The following is a 25,206-nucleotide window of genomic DNA, read 5'->3' on the forward strand; positions in this document are numbered from 1 at the left end:
CAGCCCCTGCATTACTTACACATAAGATGGACGACAATTTCGCTGGAAACGTTCAGGTGGAAATTGTGTATATAAAAATAAAAAGTTGTGTTACCCTCAGTCAAGGGAGACCACCTGCAAAGAAAGACAACCACAAAAATAAATTAAATCCATTCTCTCGCTACAGGCTCTATATATAGCTCATAACAAAACCCCATAGTCTAATAAATGTAATCTTCACGTGTCACGAGTGTGTGAGAGTGTGTTTAAAGGTGATGGGAAATAGTTGTGAGTCTTGTAGAATAATGCAAGATAAGCGATTCTGTCATAATCTATGTTAAGAACGGGAGATGACTCCAGGATGTCAGAGTGTTTTTGTAGTGAGTTTGTATATCATAACTAAAGCCTGCTACATTTGTTTCATTTCATCTCATGTTGACTTTGTCTATATGGAAATATAAGTCTTTTCAAGTTTTATGACATATAAGTCTGTACGTTTCTTTGGATGTGTTACAATGTCTATAGTCTGTAGTCATAAACATACACATCTAAGTAAGCGAAGACAATGTAAACGCGTGCTGACTACAAATCTAGAAGACACCTTTGTGGCCCACATATGAAGCAAAGTATCCCTATTAAACCTTGTGATGATGAAATAAAAGGTTGCTTCTGTGATCGAAGATAAACGAGGCTGTCATGTGGCCAGCACAACGACCAACCGCCTTGACTTTCACCAATTAAAGTCAGGTACGCATGAGAGCTGGGTGGACTAATCCTAGCCCTAACCCCCCCCCCCCCCAAAAAAAAAATCAAGTCTTTCCCCAGGATTGGAGCTTGGGACCCCTCGGTTCATAGCCAATCTTCTGACCACGCTCTTCGGCTTGTAACAGAAATGAATTTGTATTGTCTAGTCACAGTCTAGTAGGCTACAGTGATTTTTCGACATTCCATCTTTGACATAGTTCCTACTTTCTATATATTTTCAAAATGTCTCCCGGTCTTCATCTTTTTATTTCTTTTGTTTTTTTTAAAATTATATTTCACCCGCCCCCCTCCCCCATTCCCATAGTACATGCATTTTATAGCTCGAAAAATTCTCCATAAAGTTTCATTGGTATTTTACAAATTATACTGATAGCGGTGCAAGCATTCAAGATAGTATATGTGTATATCTATATAAAGAGTGGCGTAGAAAGGGTATACGATGTATGGTGCGGTCGCACCTCCAGCACCAACTCTTTTTACGTCACTGATTGCCACCGGCGTACTAATACTACTAATACTAAAAAAAAACCAACAACATTAAATTAAAATGTAAACAAAAAAAAGTTTACAAAATGTTCTTTCCTAGACCAAGTACATTGAAAGTTACATGCAAATCTAACAACCAATTATCGATCTAAGAGGTGATTCAAGAGGACAAAGTAAACAGGCCAAGGACCATAAGACGAAAGTATACTGAAGAACGTGTTTGTTGAGGTACTGAAGAACGTGTTTGTTGAGGTACTGAAGAACGTGTTTGTTGAGGTAGTGAAGAACGTGTTTGTTGAGGTAGTGAAGAACGTGTTTGTTGAGGTAGTGAAGAACGTGTTTGTTGAGGTCCTGAAGAACGTGTTTGTTGAGGTACTGAAGAACGTGTTTGTTGAGGTAGTGAAGAACGTGTTTGTTGAGGTAGTGAAGAACGTGTTTGTTGAGGTACTGAAGAACGTGTTTGTTGAGGTAGTGAAGAACGTGTTTGTTGAGGTAGTGAAGAACGTGTTTGTTGAGGTACTGAAGAACGTGTTTGTTGAGGTACTGAAGAACGTGTTTGTTGAGGTACTGAAGAACGTGTTTGTTGAGGTACTGAAGTACGTGTTTGTTAAGGTACTGAAGAACGTGTTTGTTGAGGTCCTGATGCTTAACTCGTCAAAAATTAAATTCGCTTTAACCCCCGAGAGGATAATATTAGATTTTGTTTCCCAGTCTATTAAACTCTATCTTGTCACTGTTAAATTAATAGTATCAGACTGGGCAACAATACGAAGAGGGCAAGAGTTAAGTTAATAGTATCAGACTGGACAACAATAAGATGAGGTTAAGAGTTAAATTTTTAAAAAATCACAATAGTTTAATAGACATCGAGTTGTTCATCTTGCCACTTTTTAATTTGGTCCAGTAAACGACATCTCTCTTTCTCTCTCTCTCTCTCTCTCTCTCTCTCTCTCTCTCTCTCTCTCATGCATGCACGAGCTAAAAACAGCTATGACAGCACATACTTAGGGTCATTAGAACGAATGCTCCACAGAACACGAATTCTTTCTGGAATCAACTCTTCACAATTGGAGCAACCAAACCCCAACAACATTGGGGAATCCTTGTCTATATAGTACCAACAGTTTAGTAGACATCTGGAGATATAGATGCATAAGATAGAGAGAGAGATAGTGGTTGAGAGAAAGAGAGTGTTTGAGAGAGAGAGAGAGAGAGAGAGTGAGTGAGAGAACGAGAGACAGAGACAAAAAAAAATAAACAACATGGGTTATAGGTCGAAGATTAATTGGCAGAGCAAGGTGGTACATGGACTTGCAGAGTTTATATATAAATAAAAGAGAATAATTGACTAGGATTGAAGAGAGAGAGAGAGAGAGAGAGAGAGAGAGAGAGAGAGAGAGAGAGAGAGAGAGAGAGAGAGAGAGAGAGAGAGAGGAGAGAACATAAGAGAAAAAAGTGAGGAAAGTGAGAAAAAAGAAGTGACATAATATAATGACAGGTCAAAATAAAAAAAAGGTTTAAGATTCCTTCTACAATCTTTCCTAACATTATGAGGTGCATAAAACATACATGGCACAGCATTGTTCAGTTAACGCCTAACTTAGCATCAGCCAAATGTAATACCTGATAAAAACGTGGGGGTTTATAATCACACCTTCCTTGACGCCTTTGTTTTGCACAAAGTTTATGTCTCGGAACACAGTTTTCTGGAATCCATGAATTTTATCTTTCACTTTGTACTTGACCGATACCATCAGTGTAATACGGATGCTACTTGGGACTTGAATCCAGTACTCCTTGATACACAGTTTCGGAGCTATGCAGAGAAATGTCATTTCAATAATGTCATTCACTTAATGATATGGGCTTTTTAACGCCGGTTGGCTTAGAGATAAAAAAGAAATTCAGCGCCAAATGGGCTTGACATATTTATATTAAATTGTCGTTAAGGAATTCTAATCTATTTATTTGTATATAAACTGCTAAGTTATGACTTCATTTTTAGAAACATATTCACAGATACCGATAAAAAAACGTTCGAATGAGAATGTTTATTTTCCTTTCTTCTACATCGTGGTTTAAATGTGATATGAAGACAGTTAGTTGAGAAACTATTTCTTCTGTTAGTAAAGTTTATCTTTCAGACCTTGCGATCTATAGGCCAGATGAAGTCAGGGTCATCTGTTTCTTAGACCAAAGGATAACAAGCAGGGTATCACAACGACCAACCATCTTTACTTTCCAAACTAAAGTCAGGTACCCGTTACAGCTGGGTAGACTCAAGGGCGCCTTAAGAATTTCTAAATTCAAAATCCCACTTTACCCAGGACCCCAGGTTCAAAAGCCAAGCGCTTAACCTAGCTTTGGAGTGTGGAGGGGCGAATTTTTCCAAACTCTTACCCTAATGTCCAGTAAACCCTAACCCTATTCATTAACAGTGTTTCTCAACCTTCCTTGAAAAAAACCCCACAAAAACAGTCATGCTGGTTGCTTGACGGCTAGGGGTTCTGGGGGAGCGCCGCAAGCTCCTATAGTGTGGTTCGGGGCGAAGCCCCGATGCCAAGCGTTTTCTTGCATTTTTTACTTCAGAAAGGCATTCTCCTGACATCTGCAGCTCATTATTCATCCTATTTAAAGAGGACCTTTTGAATAATGTTTTACTTGAAAAATATTCTAATATGAATTTTCACGCCCTTACTGCATTGGAAATACAACCGATTTATTTCTTGAAAAGATAAGATACCCAACAGTTTTACATTTAGGCTTTGAGGATCGCAGCCGAAAAATAATTATTCGAAAAAAAATATTTAAAAAAAAAGCTCATTTGTAAGTGATACATTTTGTTCAATAGGCTAGTTTGTAACTTTGTTTTGTTACAGAACTATAATTCAAAGCTCTAAACAAAGAATTTCGGAAGTGGGAGGACAAATTAAGTGAACCAATTAGACTCACCTCTATTTTTTTTTGCACTTTTAGGATTCATGCATAAATTGTGAGTTATAGTCCCAAACTTATTTCATAGTGTATTGAAAACGATTAATCATCACTCCTTTTTATAATTTCTACTCATGATTTCATTTGGCATTAAAGAATAAGAATAACTATAATTCAAAGCTCTAAACAAAAAATTTCGGAAATGGGAGGAGAAATTAAGTGAACCAATTTTTTTTTTTTTTTTTTTGCAATTTTAGGATTCAGGCATAAATTGTGAGTTATAGTTCCAAAATTATTTCATAGTTGAGTGAAAACGATTAATCATCGCTCCTTTTTATAATTTCTGCTAATGATTGCCTTTGGCAATAAAGAATAAGGGTTGGTGCGACTCGAGATATAAAAAATTAATTTATAGCATATATAAATTATATTTGTGACAGATTGTTTACAATTTTGTAATTTTGTATCTAAACATATAGAAAAAGTATTGGTTTGTCCGATGGGCGGTGGGCTATTGCATGTATCGCCCTGCCACCTGGTACAACACTTTTTCATTTTATATTTCCTAATAATAAAATTTCAGATTAGAGTGTTGTGAGACATAATATACAAATGGGTTCAAATATCAATAAGTAGCTTATATTATACAGATATTCCACAAACTATGATTTCTCCATAAAAATAGGAGGGCTAGAGTGGGGAGGGCAGTAGATGCACCCCCCCTCCTACCCACCACACAGAATCGGCCAAGATACCAGATGGAAAGCGACATATTAAAAAAATTATATAGTATTATATATTAATTATATAAATTATATCTTGTTCGCAGACTATGATTTCTCCATAAAAGTAGGACCGCCCCCCCCCTAAACTCAAATAATTTAGGTCGGAAGGGAAGTAGATGTATTCGCCCTCCCCACCCCCCATTGACCAACAGGGGAACGACGTTATATTGGTTTAAATATCAATAATCATATAAATATTTAATTGATTTTGTTAACAAGCTATGATTTCTACATATAAATTGGACCCCCCCCCCACTAGAAATTTTATGGGAGGGGGCGGATTGATGCCATCACCCCCTCCCGACCCCACCGAATTGGCCAACAAACTAGAGGGGGGGCGAAATTATCTAAAAATAGGATGAAATAAAAATAATTAGTATATATTATTAACATAAGTAATAAATTCGTATAAAAATTGTGTGATTTCCATACTGAAATTCGTCCGCCCTCCCAACGCCCCTACTGGAGAAAGGGTCGGCCGAGTGGGGGGGATGGGTCGATCGTCCCTACCGCCCGCCTCGATCAGATATTGTATATTTAAAAAGACTTCCAAACTAAAACTTTCTAGCCATGTCACAAGGACCTTTGGGCTCGCAAACACCTTTCTTCAGGGAACAGTACCAGGAGAAGCAAAATATAACAATACTTTAAAAAAACAACAACACAGCTTATATTGTGTTAAGGGAGACTGCTAGAAACTGTTTATTTTAAATTAAATTTTCTTTTATTTTAAGCTATGTTATTCTATCAATTTCAATCTATAGGGCAGATGGTGTAAAGGTTAACGAGAGTGCCAATGTCATATGGTCAGCACAACGACCAATATCTTTTTCTTTCCCCAGTATATGTCAGGTATCTGTTTGAATGTACTTTATCGCGAAATTTAAGCAATCGAAGAATTTCGTTTAAATAAAACAAATTTAAGGTATTTACCTGTGGTGTGTACCAAGTTGACGCCTTGCTGTTGGAATTCAGGATCGAATTTCTGACCTGATATAATATAATCACAAACTGATGCGTCTCCTTCACAAGTCCATGCAAATCTAGGCTCAGGAGAAAAAAAAGAATGACTTAATAGTAGATTTTCACGCCAACGAGACCAATGCATTGTATACAAGTCATAGACTCAGTTGTCAGTCTGAGTGTCTATGTTTGAAGGTAATTCTGGATTCTCAAAATGTTTCCATTATGTTCGCAACCTGGCAACAACCAACGGCTGAGGAACTTTGTATTGATAACAAATTGATCGTACAATTAAAAACTTTGTATGTGTGGTTGGTCGTATGCGCTTAGGACTGGGTCGCGATGGTCCCGAGTTGGAACACCATCCTCTGGGACGTTTGGGCTTGGAAGTCAACAAAGTATCAGTGAGGTCAGTTGTTTTATTTCCTGTTTTATTTCCTGGGCAAATACGATTTCTCAATTAAAAGTCACCAAATAGTTAATTAACTATTAATTATTTGAACAAGAGAAAGAAATTGTACTTAATAGATGGGGTAATATAAGTTTGATTAGCACCCCTTATGGGCCACTGCTTTAAAGTTTGCAGCTAACATTAATAACAATAAATAACTATAAGGCCTTCTACGTTCACATATGATTCGATGGCAGAGTGGCTATTGGCTTGAGCAGGCTGAGGAGGCCGTAGTCCTCGAGTTCGAATTGAGGTCGATCACCTTTTTAAAAAAAAAAATTTAATAGATGCATACAAAAATCAAACCAGATTCCCATTTCTTCCCCTCTCCACTTTCCAACTGAGCCAGACAAGTGATAGGATCATAGCGCACTGAGAAAGCTAAAAACATGGAATTATAGTAAAATATTTCTAATCGTACAGATTTATTATGTTTGGTCTAGATCTCTAATAAATTTAATTACATGACTGATCCAAATTAATTGATACAATTTTTCTTTTTTGTTTTTCTTTAAATATTTTTTATGCTTGTCTTCTTTTTTAACATCTGGGAAATGCGGAGGTTAAAATTCACAGAGTGAAAACAACAAAGAGACATATAGAGGCGTAGTGGGGTTTGGAGGGACAACATGCTTCGTGACCCATTATTATTATTGATTATATATTATATATTAGGAGGCGCGGTGGCTGAACGGTAAAGCGCTTGGCTTCCGAACCGGGGTTCCGGGTTTGAATCCCAGTAAAGACTGGGTATCTCAATTTCTGGATCTTCGGGCGCCTCAGTATCCAGCCAGCTCTAATGGGTAGCTGACATTAGTTGGGGAAAAGTAAAGGCGGTTGGTCGTTGTGCTGGCCACATGACACCCTCGTTAACCGTAGGCCACAGAAACAGATGACCTTTACATCATCTGCCCTATAGATTACATGGTCAAAAAGGGGAACTTTTTTTTTACATGAATGTTATATTACTATGTGTTGTTTTTTTGGAAAGTTTGGGGGGGGGGGGGAGATGAAAGGCATCAATAAACTTCCGTGCACCGGGCGCCACTTTAGCTCGCTACGCCTCTGAAATCCTAACCCGCATCCCTATTAACTTAAAAGTCACAGACCTAAATCTGTTGGTCTCGTTTACCGGATAGTTTTGTTCCAAAAGTAGCCAGCCTCTACCAGTTCATAGATGAAGTAAGATCTGCTGGCATCAATACAGAGATCCGCTTGGGGCCAGGTAAACGATTCCTCTGCAGGTGTGACCACGACTCTTAGGAAGTCGGTGACGTTACTCTCGACAGTCGTTATTTGAGCCTAATGGCGGAAGGAGACATGTTAACATCACTATTTAGACTTCGTGTCCACATCCATAGTCGACGTCCGAAACGAAAGTAAGAGCGAAAAAAAAATGTAGATATTTTTGAGAACATACAGTAACGAATTCTTCTCTGTATGTTACCACAAGCAATTTATCCGAATCGAAAAAAAGAAGAAGGCTGTCTAGTCTAGAGTTTATGGAGGAATAAACAAAGTTATAACATAATATATAAGAACAAGGTAAAAGCCTGAGATGCCTTTATCAATTGTTGATAGGATTTCATCATATATTAGCTACGTTACAGTGTTCAAAGCACAAGTAACTTTGTTGTCGTCACGTTTTTTTTTCACTCTGTCTGTCTGTCAGTCAGTCTGTCTGGTAAAAAGTTTGAACACTTTATTTCTCCCACGCCCGTTCTCTAATCGATTTAAAACTGTGAAAAATTATTTCTTTTATAAGATTCAATTTATAAAAACGTAAACAATTATTTAATTAATTGTTAGTAATTAAATATTTTGTTTGGTATCGAACAAGGGAAATAACTAGTACTGGCTGGTGTTGCGGTATAAGTTGAATAAGTCCTCTTTATACTGTGTTACTGTGTCGCTAACAAGTTTGAAACTAACAATAGATAGCCATGAAACCATTTATTTTCATAAGCACTTTGCTGGCACACGGGCTGTAGGAGGCTTGAGTCCTCCAGATCGAATTCGGCTCGTACAACCTTTCTTTTTTTTTTATATAAAATACATGTAGAAAGCTATCACGGTTATTTTCACCAAGATACTCATTTCTTTCCCCAAAGTAATTGTTACAAGAAAAATGTATATAAGCCCTTGTTTAAAAAATATTATATATTATACAATACTATATTCATGTGTTTTCTGTTGACTATCTCAAGGATTACCTAACAATCAATTTAACATTTAGCCAATATGTCTATTATTTATTGGTGATTAGTTGTTTTATTTTTATATCAAATAAGAGAAATGGCTTCTACATTATTAAGAGATAGGTGTAAGTGCGGAATTTTTCCCTTGGTTGAGATTTGTTTTAAAATTTCTTTTTTCATTTTGCTTGTTTTGTAATGTTTTAAATAAATAATTGTTCACTTTTCAATTAGCCCCAAATTAAAGGTACCTTTTAATACATTAATTGCTTATTAAATTTAATGGAATATATAATTATTTTCTCCATTCAGTTTCTGTTGTTAATATCTCTTTTTATAAGCTAGTAAAAAAAAAAAGAAAAATAGAAGGGACCTAAAAACTTCAAGATTATAGAAAATTAATAAAAATAAAAAAAATAATAATTATTTAAAAAATAATACTAACAAAAAGAAAAAAAGTAATTCTAAACACACAAAAAAAAAAAAAAGAAAACCCGAAAATATTAGTCCATCTAATACCTAAACAGAGTATACGTAGTTCATCTAACTCCTACACAGAGTATACGTAGTCCATCTAACACCTACACAGAGTATACGTAGTCTATCTAATACCTACACAGAGTATACGTAGTCTATCTAATACCACAGAGTATACGTAGTCTATCTAATACCTACACAGAGTATACATAGTCCATCTAATACCTACACAGAGTATACGTAGTCTATCTAATACCTACACAGAGTATACGTAGTCCATCTAATACCTACACAGAGTATACGTAGTCTATCTAATACCTACACAGAGTATACATAGTCCATCTAATACCTACACAGAGTATACGTAGTCCATCTAATACCTACACAGAATATACGTAGTCTATCTAATACCTACACAGAGTATACATAGTCCATCTAATACCTACACAGAGTATACGTAGTCCATCTAATACCTACACATAGTATACGTAGTCCATCTAACACCTACACAGAGTATACGTAGTCTATCTAATACCTACACAGAGTATACGTAGTCCATCTAACACCTACACAGAGTATACGTAGTCCATCTAATACCTACACAGAGTATACATAGTCCATCTAATACCTACACAGAGTATACGTAGTCCATCTAATACCTACACATAGTATACGTAGTTCATCTAACACCTACACAGAGTATACGTAGTCTATCTAATACCTACACAGAGTATACGTAGTCCATCTAACACCTACACAGAGTATACGTAGTCAATCTAAATATTTTGTTTGGTATCGAACAAGGGAAATAACTAGTACTGGCTGGTGTTGCGGTATAAGTTGAATAAGTCCTCTTTATACTGTGTTACTGTGTCGCTAACAAGTTTGAAACTAACAATAGATAGCCATGAAACCATTTATTTTCATAAGCACTTTGCTGGCACACGGGCTGTAGGAGGCTTGAGTCCTCCAGATCGAATTCGGCTCGTACAACCTTTCTTTTTTTTTTTATATAAAATACATGTAGAAAGCTATCACGGTTATTTTCACCAAGATACTCATTTCTTTCCCCAAAGTAATTGTTACAAGAAAAATGTATATAAGCCCTTGTTTAAAAAATATTATATATTATACAATACTATATTCATGTGTTTTCTGTTGACTATCTCAAGGATTACCTAACAATCAATTTAACATTTAGCCAATATGTCTATTATTTATTGGTGATTAGTTGTTTTATTTTTATATCAAATAAGAGAAATGGCTTCTACATTATTAAGAGATAGGTGTAAGTGCGGAATTTTTTCCTTGGTTGAGATTTGTTTTAAAATTTCTTTTTTCATTTTGCTTGTTTTGTAATGTTTTAAATAAATAATTGTTCACTTTTCAATTAGCCCCAAATTAAAGGTACCTTTTAATACATTAATTGCTTATTAAATTTAATGGAATATATAATTATTTTCTCCATTCAGTTTCTGTTGTTAATATCTCTTTTTATAAGCTAGTAAAAAAAAAAAGAAAAATAGAAGGGACCTAAAAACTTCAAGATTATAGAAAATTAATAAAAATAAAAAAAATAATAATTATTTAAAAAATAATACTAACAAAAAGAAAAAAAGTAATTCTAAACACACAAAAAAAAAAAAAAAAGAAAACCCGAAAATATTAGTCCATCTAATACCTAAACAGAGTATACGTAGTTCATCTAACTCCTACACAGAGTATACGTAGTCCATCTAACACCTACACAGAGTATACGTAGTCTATCTAATACCTACACAGAGTATACGTAGTCTATCTAATACCACAGAGTATACGTAGTCTATCTAATACCTACACAGAGTATACATAGTCCATCTAATACCTACACAGAGTATACGTAGTCTATCTAATACCTACACAGAGTATACGTAGTCCATCTAATACCTACACAGAGTATACGTAGTCTATCTAATACCTACACAGAGTATACATAGTCCATCTAATACCTACACAGAGTATACGTAGTCCATCTAATACCTACACAGAGTATACGTAGTCTATCTAATACCTACACAGAGTATACATAGTCCATCTAATACCTACACAGAGTATACGTAGTCCATCTAATACCTACACATAGTATACGTAGTCCATCTAACACCTACACAGAGTATACGTAGTCTATCTAATACCTACACAGAGTATACGTAGTCCATCTAACACCTACACAGAGTATACGTAGTCCATCTAATACCTACACAGAGTATACATAGTCCATCTAATACCTACACAGAGTATACGTAGTCCATCTAATACCTACACATAGTATACGTAGTTCATCTAACACCTACACAGAGTATACGTAGTCTATCTAATACCTACACAGAGTATACGTAGTCCATCTAACACCTACACAGAGTATACGTAGTCCATCTAATACCTACACAGAGTATACATAGTCCATCTAATACCTACACATAGTATACGTAGTCCATCTAACACCTACACAGAGTATACGTAGTCTATCTAATACCTACACAGAGTATACGTAGTCCATCTAACACCTACACAGAGTATACGTAGTCCATCTAATACCTACACAGAGTATACATAGTCCATCTAATACCTACACAGAGTATACGTAGTCCATCTAATACCTACACATAGTATACGTAGTCCATCTAACACCTACACAGAGTATACGTAGCCTATCTAATACCTACACAGAGTATACGTAGTCCATCTAACACCTACACAGAGTATACGTAGTCCATCTAATACCTACACAGAGTATACGTAGTCCATCACTGTTTGTGAAGGTCCCACAGATGCGGTAGTTTCCCCCAGGTGGTAAAAGGAAGGATGGAATAGTAAACGTGGGCAGGTCCATTGGGTAGGTCACGGGCACCCTGGCAAAGTAAGACACTAGGCCGGACAGGTTCATCTGCAGGAATCACACAACAGCATACATCAAGAACAAAAAGGCTTAATATACATGTATACCTGTTATGGTGGGCAAGATAAAATAGGCCCGGAGTTTAGGGCCTTCAAGACATGCTGAATTTTATTTGTGGGGGTAACTCAAAGGGTAAAGTGTTGCAGTAACGACCCACATTCAATTGAATAGTTAAAAACGAATATTAGCAATACAATGGCGGAAACTAAATGAGCTGGCAACATTTGTTTTCCCAAACTTGTTGAGACAGACATGCTACTGTGTCTATCGAAGTACACTATCAACACATCCTGGAAACTATGAAATGCCAAGTATGTTGTTATGAATACTATTAAGTAATATTCTGTTTTTACAGTTTTTACTATTCTGTAAGTATATATACTCTCGTAATCATACCAGGGCTCTTTATCTTGGGCACTATAGGAGTCAAAGAGCCGCGTGCGCTGGAGAGCCGCAGTTTGCGAACACTTGGCTAGGAAGGCAAATCTAAAGGAAAATCCAAAGCATGTAAAATAAAACAAAAATGTAGGTGGCATCCGCCGATAAGTATTTTGTACAAGGTGTGGCCGTTATTGTGAGACAGTTAGTATTAGTTTGTATGGAGACCCACCATAGCTGACAGACTTTAAACACGACATTTAGTGACACCACGACCTAGTTGGGTTTGAGATTATTAATGCTAATATAGTCAGTTGGTGGAAGGCCTATCACAACTTACTGTGGCCTGACTGTGACAACAGGACAATTATGTTACTTACGATTGTCTGAATCTGAACGACTTACATAAGTACTCTCATGTGAAGTACTCACGTGAAAATGCGAAGTGCCTATGATTGTCACTATCTGAACTACTTAAGATAGTCTCTATTACTTAGGAATCTGAAGAACTTACGATTGTCTCTATCTGAAGTACTTTTAAATTTCCCTATCTAAAGTACTTATGTAAGTACTCTGAAACAATTACGATTGTCTCTATCTAAAGTACTTCTATATTATTCTGACTCATAATGTCTCTAAAACACTTACATCTGTCAGAAGTAGGCTTACGTACGCCTGTCTCCATCTTAAGTACATCTACTTACGCCACTGATTCTCCTATAATTATCACACTGTTCTGGGATGCTCGCTTTCGAGGTGGGTGTTTCCTGGTCTACTTTCGTCACAGTCCACTCATTTCTTGTGTACTCTTTACACCTTATATCTCGTTTTTTTCTGACCACCTGGACAGTACCAAACATGTCAGTACCACATGATGTCAGAGAACGTCAATGGCAGAACCACATGATGTCAGAGAACGTCAATGGCAGTACCACATGATGTCAGAGAACGTCAATGGCAGTACCACATGATGTCAGAGAACGTCAATGACAGTACCACATGATGTCAGAGAACGTCAATGGCAGTACCACATGATGTCAGAGAACGTCAATGACAGTACCACATGATGTCAGAGAACGTCAATGGCAGTACCACATGATGTCAGAGAACGTCAATGGCATTACCACATGATGTCAGAGAACGTAAATGGCAGTACCACATGATGTCAGAGAACGTCAATGGCAGTACCACATGATGTCAGTGAACGTAAATGGCAGTACCACATGATGTCAGTGAACGTAAATGTCAGTACCACATGATGTCAGTGAACGTAAATGGCAGTACCACATGGTGTCAGTGAACGTAAATGTCAGTACCACATGATGTCAGAGAACGTAAATGGTAGTACCACATGATGTCAGAGAACGTCAATGTCAGTATCCTATAATGTCAAAGATCAAATATGTCAGCTCTTGCGGATACTAGAGTGGGAGATGGGGGTAAGGACTATCCCTCCCCCCTTTTCGAAGGACCACCGCCCCTCTGTAGGAACAGGGCTGACACATTTTTATTAAAATATTACACAATTTGTGTACAAAATTATCAACTTTTCTTAAAAATATATACTAATTATTTATATTTTGACTATTGTTATATTATGTCGCTCCCCTTTCCAACTGGACCATACCGCTTCGGATGGGGAAGGGAGTTTAACATATGTAATATATGTTACTAATTGATATTTTATCCCATTTTTGTTAATGTCACGCCACCTATGGTATGTTGGCCGATTCTGTAGGGTGGGTACAATCGCCCCCCCCCTCTCCTGGCGATTCTAACACATTGGGTGGCTGGAGGTGGGGTAAATGTTTCAATTTTAACTTGAGAAAACACAAGAATCTGGGGGAGAGGGGCTATAAAGACTGACCATTCGTGAGAACAAGACATTTAAAAACTTATATCGGGGGTCCATCACTCAATGAGTTCAATACTTTCGTAAATCGGCTTTTGAAATAACTTTTTATTGTGTGTTAATAGTGTGTGTTTGAATGAAATGCTTTTTTTTTTTTTTCGTAAAGAAGATTTCTGTGATTTCTTTACTTTAACAAATATCTCTAGCATTTTGTTGACGTTGAGAAATACTTTCTGAACATACATTCATCATTCCATTCCTTTTGAAAGCTATAATCAGGGCAATCAGATGTGTACTTAGACTTTGAATGCACCTCGCTTTTTTTTAATTGGCCAGTGCTGCTCCTATACTTTCTAAAATACAATGATTAGTACGCCCCGAAACGCCTGTAGAATGCAACTTGAAGCTTAGAAAGCAGGACATTTTTCTTGACGCCGACGCTGAGGAAGCTTAAAGAATTCCTCGTAACCCCTATCTTTGAAAGGGGTGGGGGAAATTTTTTTTCCTTCTAAACTGCGGGGGGGGGGGGGGGGGGAGAGAGGCGAAAAGTGTTGTTTTTTTTTCTAAACTGGTAGGGGGAATACGTCACTAGAAACATTCGGGCAAGGTTGGAATAAGTTCAAGTCGTAAAAGGTCTGTTCACGTGACGCTAAAACAGGGGAAAACAATGGACGAGCAATGAATACCAGTATTACCTACCAGAAGGTGAGCTCCAAGGGCCACATTGAGGATGTCTTTCTTTTTGGGAAGTGTTGATGCATCTGTTGATATGAAACATAAAGAATGACTTTTTTCAATCTCTTCCGCGGGAGGAGAAAAGATTAAAAGATTAATCTACCAGGGCTTCAATAATTTTACGGGTAAAATAGGTGTTATTTATTTTGGTAAGAAACTTCCATTTTTTTTTTGAATACTTCCAACAATAGGGCCTTCACTTGAGTTGTTAGTGAAAGCATATGTGTGTGAGTGTAGGCTTGTTTTGGGCTTCTTCTGAAGAAGGAACCTGAGAAGTTGTTGCAGAATTAGGTCAAGGATGTACAAGTGGTAGAATGGGATACAATGGTTGAAGCTGAAAACTCAAATTGCTTTTTTTTTCTGTAGTACTAGTAAGAAAAAAGTGACTTTTAGAATGCCATTGCTTAATATAATAACATGATTTGAAATAAGTAAATAAATAATAGATTTTATTGGTTGTTTCATTAGTATTGTCAGAATTCGTCTTTATTTTACTATGTTTAATTGATGTCCCCTTTTGCTGCATTGATACACAGTGTGTACAAACGTACACATGATGTGATTTGCTTTTTGCTTAATTGTTGACCGTTGGACAAAATCTTTGCTTGACCTACACCTGGGGTCCATTCCATCATAACCGACCCACAAAATATTTTTTTTTGGAACGAAATTCTTCGTGTACGAAGGGGTTAACATACTTAAAAATGATTTGTTACGTTCTCAGACTCACACCCATAGATTTAGATAGATAGGAAGTAGAAATTTACCAAGCATAAAGATATATATATAATTCTCTACGTCGCCCAACCATGCGGGACACGCAAGCACGCCGACTCTCTAGCCCTCGATGAAAAAGTCATGGAACGATAATTCTTTTATTTCTGCAAGTCGGACTAGAGTTACCCCACGTAACTTTCGCGGAGACTCCGAAAAAAAAGAGGGTTGGGGGAGAATAAGTAATCTTCTCTTTGTATATAATTCACTATGTCGACCAACCATGCGGGACACCACGCACGCACGCCGACTCTCTAACCCTCCTCCCGTCCCCTCCCGCCCGCCTTTCTCTCTCTCCAGGCATGCGCAAACCCATTTGGACAACTGTGCCTTTCAGGAAGTGTTCACCCGTCACTAAATAGCGGCGTATGCTACCCCGCGGATCGACTAGTGTTTTAAAAATTCTATTAAATGTGAACACAGCAACAAACCTTTAGTGTTATTGCCGGCTGATACACTGAACGTTGCGACTTTGAGACACTCATTATTCTTGTATGACTCTACATTGATGTTCACCCAGTTAAAGATGGTGTCCTGGGTTCAGATATCTCTTTAGTCAAGTTGTTCCATAATAGCATTCAATGAACATTATAGTGTATTTAATTATGATGAACAATTAAAAAGTTGCTTCTTTCTGACGTAATTAAAATAACATTCTTATCGTGTGAGAGGAAATGTGTGTTACAATTTGTACCAGTTTCACTGAAACATTATACTTGAAATGTTTCTATTAGAGAGTTGGATTGCATTTAATAAGTTGATTACCAAAGGAAAAAAAAACTTGTACTTCTGATAGCAACACGTTAAAGTTGTGACATAAAGAGAGTTTTCATTCCTCTTATCAACTTGCAAATTTCAAAACCTGGGTGGTCGCCGTTCTCGAAAACAGCTCTAAAAATTATCCTAACAATTTGACAGTTAATGTATATCTTTATATCTTTGGGGAAAGAATGACTAGCTAAATAGCAAAACTATGAAAACTTTGGTTTGACCTTTATGATTTTTCGAAATATAATTTCTTTAACGTTAATTTTGTCTGGGGATCCAGATATTCTTAATCTTGAACACGCGTACCTCAGCGGATATTCCCGCAGTAATTCATTAAAGAGTTAAATAAATAAGTTTAGGAACATTTTGCGAAGCGTCTTCGAAGCCTGGATCTATAGGTCTATTAGTAGAATTATACATACTCTGAGTAGATTTTTTTTGGAGAAAAAAAAATACCTCCTTTATACAGATGGTTACGTTTTGTAGGAGTGATTACTTTGCTCTTAATAAGTAATGATAGATTTAAACATAAGACCTCTCCTTTAAAAAAACCCTAGAAAGTTCCCTCTAGACGCCAGGAGAATGGACTTTGCAGTTTACAATAGAGAACAATAACAAATATATCTTATTGTACATACGCCACGGAATAGTGGTTCTTGTTGCCGGCCCAAGCCTCCTTTCATTGCTTTGACAGAGATTTTAAATAAGCCAGGATTCAGTATAAGAAACTGAAAAACTCTTACTCGCCTGCGAAAGAATATGCAGATATAAATTATAAAAAATATATTTTAAGCGAGATAATAAAAGTTAGTAAACTCGTAGGCAGCCTCCGTGGGTTGTTGTTTGTTAATCTATGAAGGTCAAAGAGCAGGCTCTGATATTAGTGAACATAAAAAAAAATAGGTGTGAAATTTAAATTATAACAGCGCTTGATGTTTTTAATAGATTTTTTGTAAAATGTTTGTAAAATGTTGTACATGTTTCGGATGTTCTTTCAGAGTTGAAGATAATTTACTTCCTGACCCAAACCTCCCTTAGGATGACGGGGGTGGAAGTGGGCAGGGTATGAACCCGGGATACCAAACGACAGTCCAGTGAGCCTACCGCACGACCAGGCAGTCATATATCTTTAGTAATATATGAAAATTCGAATTATGAACTATCACTAACCATAATCTATTTACGCGGGTTCCGTTCTGCCAGAATGGTTGGTTATCACGTATTTGTTTCGAAAGTTCTGCCAGAATGGTTGGTTATCACGTATTTGTTTCGAAAGTTCTGCCAGAATGGTTGGTTATCACGTATTTGTTTCGAAAGTTCTGTTGTTCACTGTCACAGGTTGTTTCTTTGAGCCGGGGATTCTTATAAAGATATAGACTCTAGATCTAAATATCTTTAGCAATTTAAATAATGAAGATCCTTTAATTCAAAAACTTTAATTCAGGAACCAATATTTCGATTAAGCTTCTACACATACACAACGTGACCTCTACCCTTGTCAGCTTGATGTTTTTGTTTCTAATGGTTATTATACTTTATAAATAAATCGTTTGTAAAATTTGATTTTTAAAAAATATGTTACTCTACGGGGAGGGGGTGGGGTATTGAGTTTTGTTACGATTTGTTTTTTTTAAAAAGAAGGGGGAGTGGTAAAAAAAAAGGAATTTTTGGTGTTACGTAATATCCAAACCTTTCCCACTGAACTCGATGCAATAAAGTGTTAGGCTTTGAACGTCTCTCAAAGTAAGACCATGTTCGTCTATGGAGACTTCTAATTAGAACTTTCTTTTATAAGTCCTTTTATTTCTTGGTCAATTGAACTATCAGTTAGTGAGATGACAATGGGACAAGTTTGTTTGACAAGTCTCAGACGTGCCATCAGCAATGAAGTTTATTACGTCCTGGTCTAAACCTCCTGCAAACCAGCAGGGGAGGGTGGGGTGGCGGGCTGGGTTCGAACACTGCACCAATGGATAACAGTGTGGGTCTTGATAGCTTTATAGATGGGGACAGTCTTGGGATGCACTTGATGACAGATTCAAATAAAAACGAACGTGAAACGAACAGACCGACAACACAAACACTTTTACATACTGCCAATCTCTGAGCCGCAAAAACAAAACAAAAACAAACAAAAAAGAAAACCAGAAATCTTACGTAAAATATCTCGGTGTGTTGATGTGTGTGGTTCTGCCGTCTGGCATCGTGACAGGGTAGTCCTCTTCTTCGTCCACAGTGGCCAGGCAGTGGGCCTCAACAGAAGAACCTGGACTACAATTCAGTCAATCTCAGACTTATGGTAACACTGTGACATGAGCAGTGTCGTAGCTAAGGATTTGGGGGCCAGAGCCCTTCATTTTGACATTCGACATCATGCCATGAGATAATGGCGTAATAATTTATTTAAAAATAAATTTCGGATACTCATTTGGGGGACGGGGGGGGGGGGTTAAATTTGCATATCTTGCCCCCCCTCCCAGCTACGCCACTACTTATGAGAACTAATCGTTGTAACGGATCACTAATTTATATTGTGATGTAGAATGAATTTTAGTATTTAGTGGCCTGACAAGACTCAAACGTATAAATTAAAAGTTTTTTCTAGATTCAATAACATAAATACAAGGAAACTGTTGATGTTCATGTCGAAGCCAATCAAACGATTTAGTTAGACTAGCTGACTGGAGTTACAGCCTAAAACTGAACAGTTACCACACTCACCCACTGTTGATGACTGGAGTTACAGCCTAAAACTGAACAGTTACCACACTCACCCACTGTTGATGACTGGAGTTACAGCCTAAAACTGAACAGTTACCACACTCACCCACTGTTGATGACTGGAGTTACAGCCTAAAACTGAACAGTTACCACACTCACCCACTGTTGATGACTGGAGTTACAGCCTAAAACTAAACAGTTACCACACTCACCCACTGTTGAAGACGTGAGCGTAAAAATTGTGCTGCGTTCTGTTGGTAAAAATGGCTGGGTCGAATCGCACAAAAACCACAAAGGTGCCGCCAGCGTAGCCTGAATAATCCATGGCGCCAACTCGATACCCTTTAAAAACACACAAATAAAGCTATCAACTTTAGTGTTCTTAAATATATATATATATATATATATATATATATATATATATATATATATATATATATATATATAAAGACACATGAAAAAAAAAAAGGTTATATATGGGTGTGACAAGAGGGACAATTAGGGTAGCTACTTTTTTTTTCAATATGAGTTAGTCCCCCTTAATAATTTATTTAGGTCCCTGTTAACAGTATACAATGGCCACTTTCTCTTGAGCCTGTGAGCTGACCAGTGTACATTATTAGTAACTAAATCTCCATGCTCTGACTGTGTTACTCAAGAGGAGTGTGTCACTTTATGGGAATGTATTTTTCAATAACGAGCTAAGTAGACTTTATTTATTTGTTGTTAATAAGTTGGTTGATATAAATATTATGTCTACTTAGTCTCTTATCCTTTCTTGTATGTGTTTTTTTTATAAAGACCAGATTTGGGTCGTATACTATGTAAAAGACAAACTTTTGTCTTGATACGAGACAGTAGTGTGTCTCATGGATGACGGTCCTTTGACTGTTTGGACCTGTATTATATTATTGTAAGCCATCGTTTTGTTTTTGAGATGAGACACTATTGTGCCTCTGTGATGTCGGTTCTTTGATTATTTTGAACTGAACCTGTCCTACTATTTTGATTTTTTTGTTCATTATTTGACTTGCTTTTGTTGGCCTTTATGTCCGTTTTCTTTGAATGATCTTTTTCTTTTGTTCCTAAATAAACTCTTTATTAGGTGTAACTGAAATCTCATTGTTCTTACTTGTATGTCTTAGTAAGTTATAGATCTAGAGGTTATAATGAATAGCCTAGGTAATATAAATACCACTGGACTAACTTGCCAGTACAGCAGAAGTCACTGGTCTTATGATCTAACCATAATGCAAGGTCACAATGGGAAAGAACTACACATCAACAGACATATATCTCAATACTGTATGATTTATTTTGTCTTTTTCAATATAAAAAAATAATCACGCAGCACTAATAAATTTATCAAATGGTATAATCAATAAATAATCAAGCAGCACTAATAAATTTATCAAATGGTATAATCAATAAATAATCAAGCAGCACTAATACATTTATCAAATGGTATAATCAATAAATAATCACGCAGCACTAATAAATTTATCAAATGGTATAATCAATAAATAATCACGCAGCATTAATAAATTTATCAAATGGTATCACACTTGCCGTGGCTCTCTCGTACTATTAAGGCCGCTTCTGCTAGTAAGCTGAATTCAATTTACGCATTTAGCGAATGTAATCAACTTTTTAAAGCAAATTAAAATTAAAAGACTATCCAGCCTCTTTAGATTAATAAACCAATTTTTTATCGTAATTACGTTGTGTAGATTTATTTACATTTTATTTTTATAATGATATACGATGTCCGTTAACTTACTTGACGTAGCTTCCACAGAAATGAATAGTACAGAAATGAATAGTAACAAAAAAGAAATACGCATATAAATGAAGTCTCTAGAACACGAGATCGTTCGGCCCATTTCGATCGTGTAATTTTAATGACAGATTTAGATCGACTTCCGTTCTTTTGGAGACCACTACTTCCGGTATATACTGCTACTGAATTGGTCACTTAATCATTCCCTGTGATAATATGTGCAAACTTGAGAGAGAGAGAGAGAGAAAGTTTGGTCTTTTTTTAATTGGAAAATAATATTCGTAGATAATAATTATAATAGAAAAAAAAAGTTTCTACAGATTCTTTTGGAGAGGCGGCAGATGCTCCATCCGTTAGTTTGGAAAACGGTCTGAAAAGGTCCGGAGCGAAGCCATCTCGAGACGTAAAATGCCACTGTAATGCCACTGTGTGTTGTGAACTGACCTGTTCATATGTGTCAAAATGTCATGGTGTCCAGGTCAGCTTGTGTGTGTGTGTGTACTGTGTACTGTGTTATCGTGAACTGTTCTGTCATTCTTGTTCAATAAAACCTAGGATCAAGACATATCTTCTGGTAGTCTTTCATTAGGTTACTACACATTTTTTTTTTGTTGTTGAAAAAAAAAGACAAGCGCCCCCCCCCCCCCCCCAATAGGATCTCGCGCCGTTGTGTTATTGTAAAGGATATTAACAAATCCAAATGTGAACTAAGACCAGATTAATTTACTAAACTTAATTATGAAAATGTTTGTATAATTAATTTGTGTTTATTGAGTTTAGACCATAGACATAATCTTCAATTACCTTCTAAAAACATTCACGCCAAAAACAAAATGGGTTCACTGTTTGTTTATTTTCGGGTATTTCCTTTTGTGACTCTATCATTTGCTGTCCAAGATTGACTACGACTATACACGCCATTTTCATTTAGAAATAATACTATAGCTAAGCAAGCCCTTGTTTCTAAAGTAAACGCTTCAAACTGAGCTTGATCTAGTTCTATGTCTGCTTTAGGACCAGTGCTAGCCTATTTTTTTCTACTTTTCAAACTATGCACAAGTCTATCTGGTATACACCATTCATATTTGTAATCTAGACACCTAGATCTACTTACTTACTAAGACTTACTTAGACTTAGTCGACTTAGATCTATATCTTAGACTCTAGATTAGATCTAGATCTAGATGATGAAATTCTCCCGCGCCCTAGATCCTCCCGCGCCCTTCGGCACACTGGGCGGAAAGCTGTCTTTATAGAAATTGGTCTCTAGTCCACTGCAATGATGCCCTTAATGAAGCTGTGGCGAAGCTACATGAGGACATTTGTATCGGCCTCCATGTTATTTTTATCTTATCTTATCTTATCTTAATACAGACGTTACTTAAAAAAAAGATGATTACGTCCTACGCGTCATGCATTCAGTCATGCATATTAACCAATGACTCAAATTCTGCCAAGTCACTGGTTTTCCTGGCTAGCTCAGGCAACCCATTCCATGCTCTAATAGCACTAGGGAAGAAGGAGTAGTTGTACAAATTTGTCCTAGCATATGGGAATTTGGTTTGATTTTAATACAACAAAACGAAAAATTTAACTCATCTTTGATAACTGTAAACAGGGAGCAGCCATCTTGCTACCCTTAGGACGCGATTTATTTTGTTGGATGGCATATCCCCAAAAACGTCATACGACCCTCGGTCACAACCTCATTAAATTTTCGATTGCACATTAGGCTTATGATTTCTTGGTTTGGGACCTGATCTCTTGCCACTTCTGTTGAACCACATTTGCAGAAGACACTTGTGTTTCCATTGTCTCGTCGCCATTGGGATGAAACGTATCTAGTAAAGCGTTCAATATTTTGTAACGTCAAAAGGGTTTTTGAATATTCTGTATACTTTTCTGTTTCAGATTATAGACTTGGTACTTTAAACCGAAAAGGGAAAATCGGAGATACCTTTCAATTCGGCATTAGACTTCATCCAGATCTTTTCAAAAATTCGGATGACAAGACTTTTCAAATTCAGTTATTCGACAAAAAAGACTCGTAAGTTCAAAGACTAAAACTGTTAGCGCTCACAACCAGCGACAGACTGGGGACAATTATTACCAAAACAAAGACTAAGGGCCAAGCTTGTTGTTTTTTTTTTAAATAAAATAAATTTGTTTTTGTTTAGCTTGTTATTACCATCTATAGGGCACAAAGTGTAAAAGTCATCAGTTTTTGTGGCATACGTTAACTAGGGTGTCATGTGGCCAGCACAACGACCAACTGCCTTTACTTTTTCCCAACTAATGTAAGTTACCAATTAGAGCTGGGTGGACTTAGTGGCGCCCAATGATCCCGAAATCAAAATCCCAGGATTCGAACGCGAGACTCCCGTTCGGAAGCCAAGCGCCTTACCGCTCAGCCACCGCGCCTCCAATATAAGTGTAATTGTATCAATTAGTTTGGATCAGTCATGTACGCAAATTGGCGTAGACATAATAAATCTGTGCGATAGAAATATTTTTACCAATTGTTTTCGTTTAGCTTCCTCAATGCACTATGACGTGTCTGGACCAATTGTGAAAAGGTGAGATAAGATGGGTGTACCTTGGTGAATGTTTACATGATCGTTTTTTAAATGCATAAAAAATGTTCACTTAGAGCTCAAGATTGGTCAAGGGGACTAGTTTAATTTATACCACCACATCTGTCAACTAAGATTTCTTTCCCTTGTTCAAGATACCAAACAAAATAATTAAATACCAATAGTTAATTAACTAATTTGTCGACTTCTTGCCTCTTAATGATACATAATGTGTTAGGTACAACATATAACTGAGGAAATGTTCAACTTGATCCGAGTATGGGAGTGGGAGAAATAATGTGTAGACAAATATTGTACCAGACAGACAAAAGTGCAGCAATATATGCTTTGTAACAAAAACAAAACATAGTATGAGCTATCTTATTATTATTGGCCTCCTTCAGTCGTAGAACGACTATGGTTCATCTCGAACACTTTTTCATATGGCTCTGGAGCCCTATTTTGGAGAGACACTCCCGTCCACATATATTGCAGGTAAATGTGGCTTTCGCGTTGGTGGTAGAGGAGCCGGCCATTTTCCGTGTGGCACACTTTTTTTCAAGAGCTGAGGCCCATGTTGTCTCGCTGACCATAGCTTTCTTGGTCACCGTCTCTCTCCAACTAGTGCGGTCTAAGGCTATGTCTTCCCAATGGTCAGTACAGTATCAATGATGACTGATTTTAAATCCCGTTTTATCACACTAACGTAACGGAGGTGGGGGCTACCAGTTTTTCTTGAGCCAGACGCGAGTTGCCCGTACAGATTGATTTTCGGGATCCGATTGTCCTCCATCCGGCGAAAATGTCCGAGCCTTCGCTGGCGCCTTTGCCTGAGGACTGTAAAGACGCTGTCACATGTGCAATAAACTTCTGAAGGTTGTTAGCTGTTTAAATGTGGATAACTGAAGAAGCAAATACACACTTGGCTTCAAACTCTTGCTTGACAAAGTTTGTTTTAATTGTTCCTTTGTTAAAACTTTGAATTTTTAAAAAATTCCTCCAAATGATTTTGTTTTTGTATTGTGAATACAAACAGGAGAGTTATTTATAACTGTGCTAATGGGCCGGAGGATGAGGAAGATTACCCCGTGGAACTACCAGATGGCACATCCACACTCATAGATGCTCCACAATCATTCACGTAAGACTGACATTTACAAATCTGCTGATTTAAATACATAGAGTACATAAAAAGCATGAACATGTTTGTTTATGCACATTTTTAACGGCCTCCGAAAGGGGAAAAGCCTCTATTAGTTTAGTGTTGTCTGTCTGTGAGTCCGTCCGTGTTGAGATCTCAAAAACTAAAAAAAAAAAAAAATAATAATAATCCGATTTCATGATATTTTGCAGCTTGCAAAGTTCTGATGCAAAGACAATTTTTTTTTCAGTCTGAAAGCGAACCGTTCATTATTTTAATTGACTATGGAAGCCGGTTTTTTTTTTCATAAAAAATATACCACTTTTAAAACTGTTTACTATAAATACAAAAAATAGTGGAGCTGATATTAGGATAGGAGTCACTCACACATCCAATTGTACGAGCTACTAATGATTAACTAATTTAATGAGTGAAAATGTTTATTTTTGTTTGAAAACACACAAAAAATGCGTTTTGTATGACACTTAACTGTACGCATTATACGAAATAA

At 36.8% G+C, this 25,206-nt stretch overlaps 2 protein-coding genes across 2 annotated transcripts in view; one reads left to right on the forward strand and one right to left on the reverse strand.

Moving 5' to 3' along the window:
- Positions 1–21,095, reverse strand: part of LOC106073824 (uncharacterized) — a 109,151-nt gene extending 88,056 nt beyond the window's left edge. Inside the window, exons 1-13 of the mRNA XM_056004736.1 lie at positions 20,982–21,095; positions 19,414–19,543; positions 18,638–18,751; positions 17,119–17,227; positions 16,144–16,246; positions 14,903–14,964; positions 13,056–13,193; positions 11,803–11,961; positions 7,496–7,665; positions 5,883–5,992; positions 2,854–3,046; positions 2,235–2,366; positions 20–114 (exon numbers count right to left, since the gene is read on the reverse strand). Coding sequence (XP_055860711.1) covers positions 20–114; positions 2,235–2,366; positions 2,854–3,046; positions 5,883–5,992; positions 7,496–7,665; positions 11,803–11,961; positions 13,056–13,193; positions 14,903–14,964; positions 16,144–16,246; positions 17,119–17,227; positions 18,638–18,751; positions 19,414–19,543; positions 20,982–21,084 — 1,618 coding nt within the window. The 5' untranslated portion in view covers positions 21,085–21,095. The remainder of the gene's footprint in view (positions 1–19; positions 115–2,234; positions 2,367–2,853; positions 3,047–5,882; positions 5,993–7,495; positions 7,666–11,802; positions 11,962–13,055; positions 13,194–14,902; positions 14,965–16,143; positions 16,247–17,118; positions 17,228–18,637; positions 18,752–19,413; positions 19,544–20,981) is intronic.
- A 796-nt stretch (positions 21,096–21,891) lies between these two features.
- Positions 21,892–25,206, forward strand: part of LOC106059714 (uncharacterized) — a 121,501-nt gene continuing 118,186 nt past the window's right edge. Inside the window, exons 1-3 of the mRNA XM_056004630.1 lie at positions 21,892–22,049; positions 22,893–23,028; positions 24,591–24,695. Coding sequence (XP_055860605.1) covers positions 21,983–22,049; positions 22,893–23,028; positions 24,591–24,695 — 308 coding nt within the window. The 5' untranslated portion in view covers positions 21,892–21,982. The remainder of the gene's footprint in view (positions 22,050–22,892; positions 23,029–24,590; positions 24,696–25,206) is intronic.

The sequence above is a fragment of the Biomphalaria glabrata genome, chromosome 11, assembly GCF_947242115.1.
Source record: "Biomphalaria glabrata chromosome 11, xgBioGlab47.1, whole genome shotgun sequence".
Lineage (NCBI taxonomy): Eukaryota > Metazoa > Mollusca > Gastropoda > Planorbidae > Biomphalaria > Biomphalaria glabrata.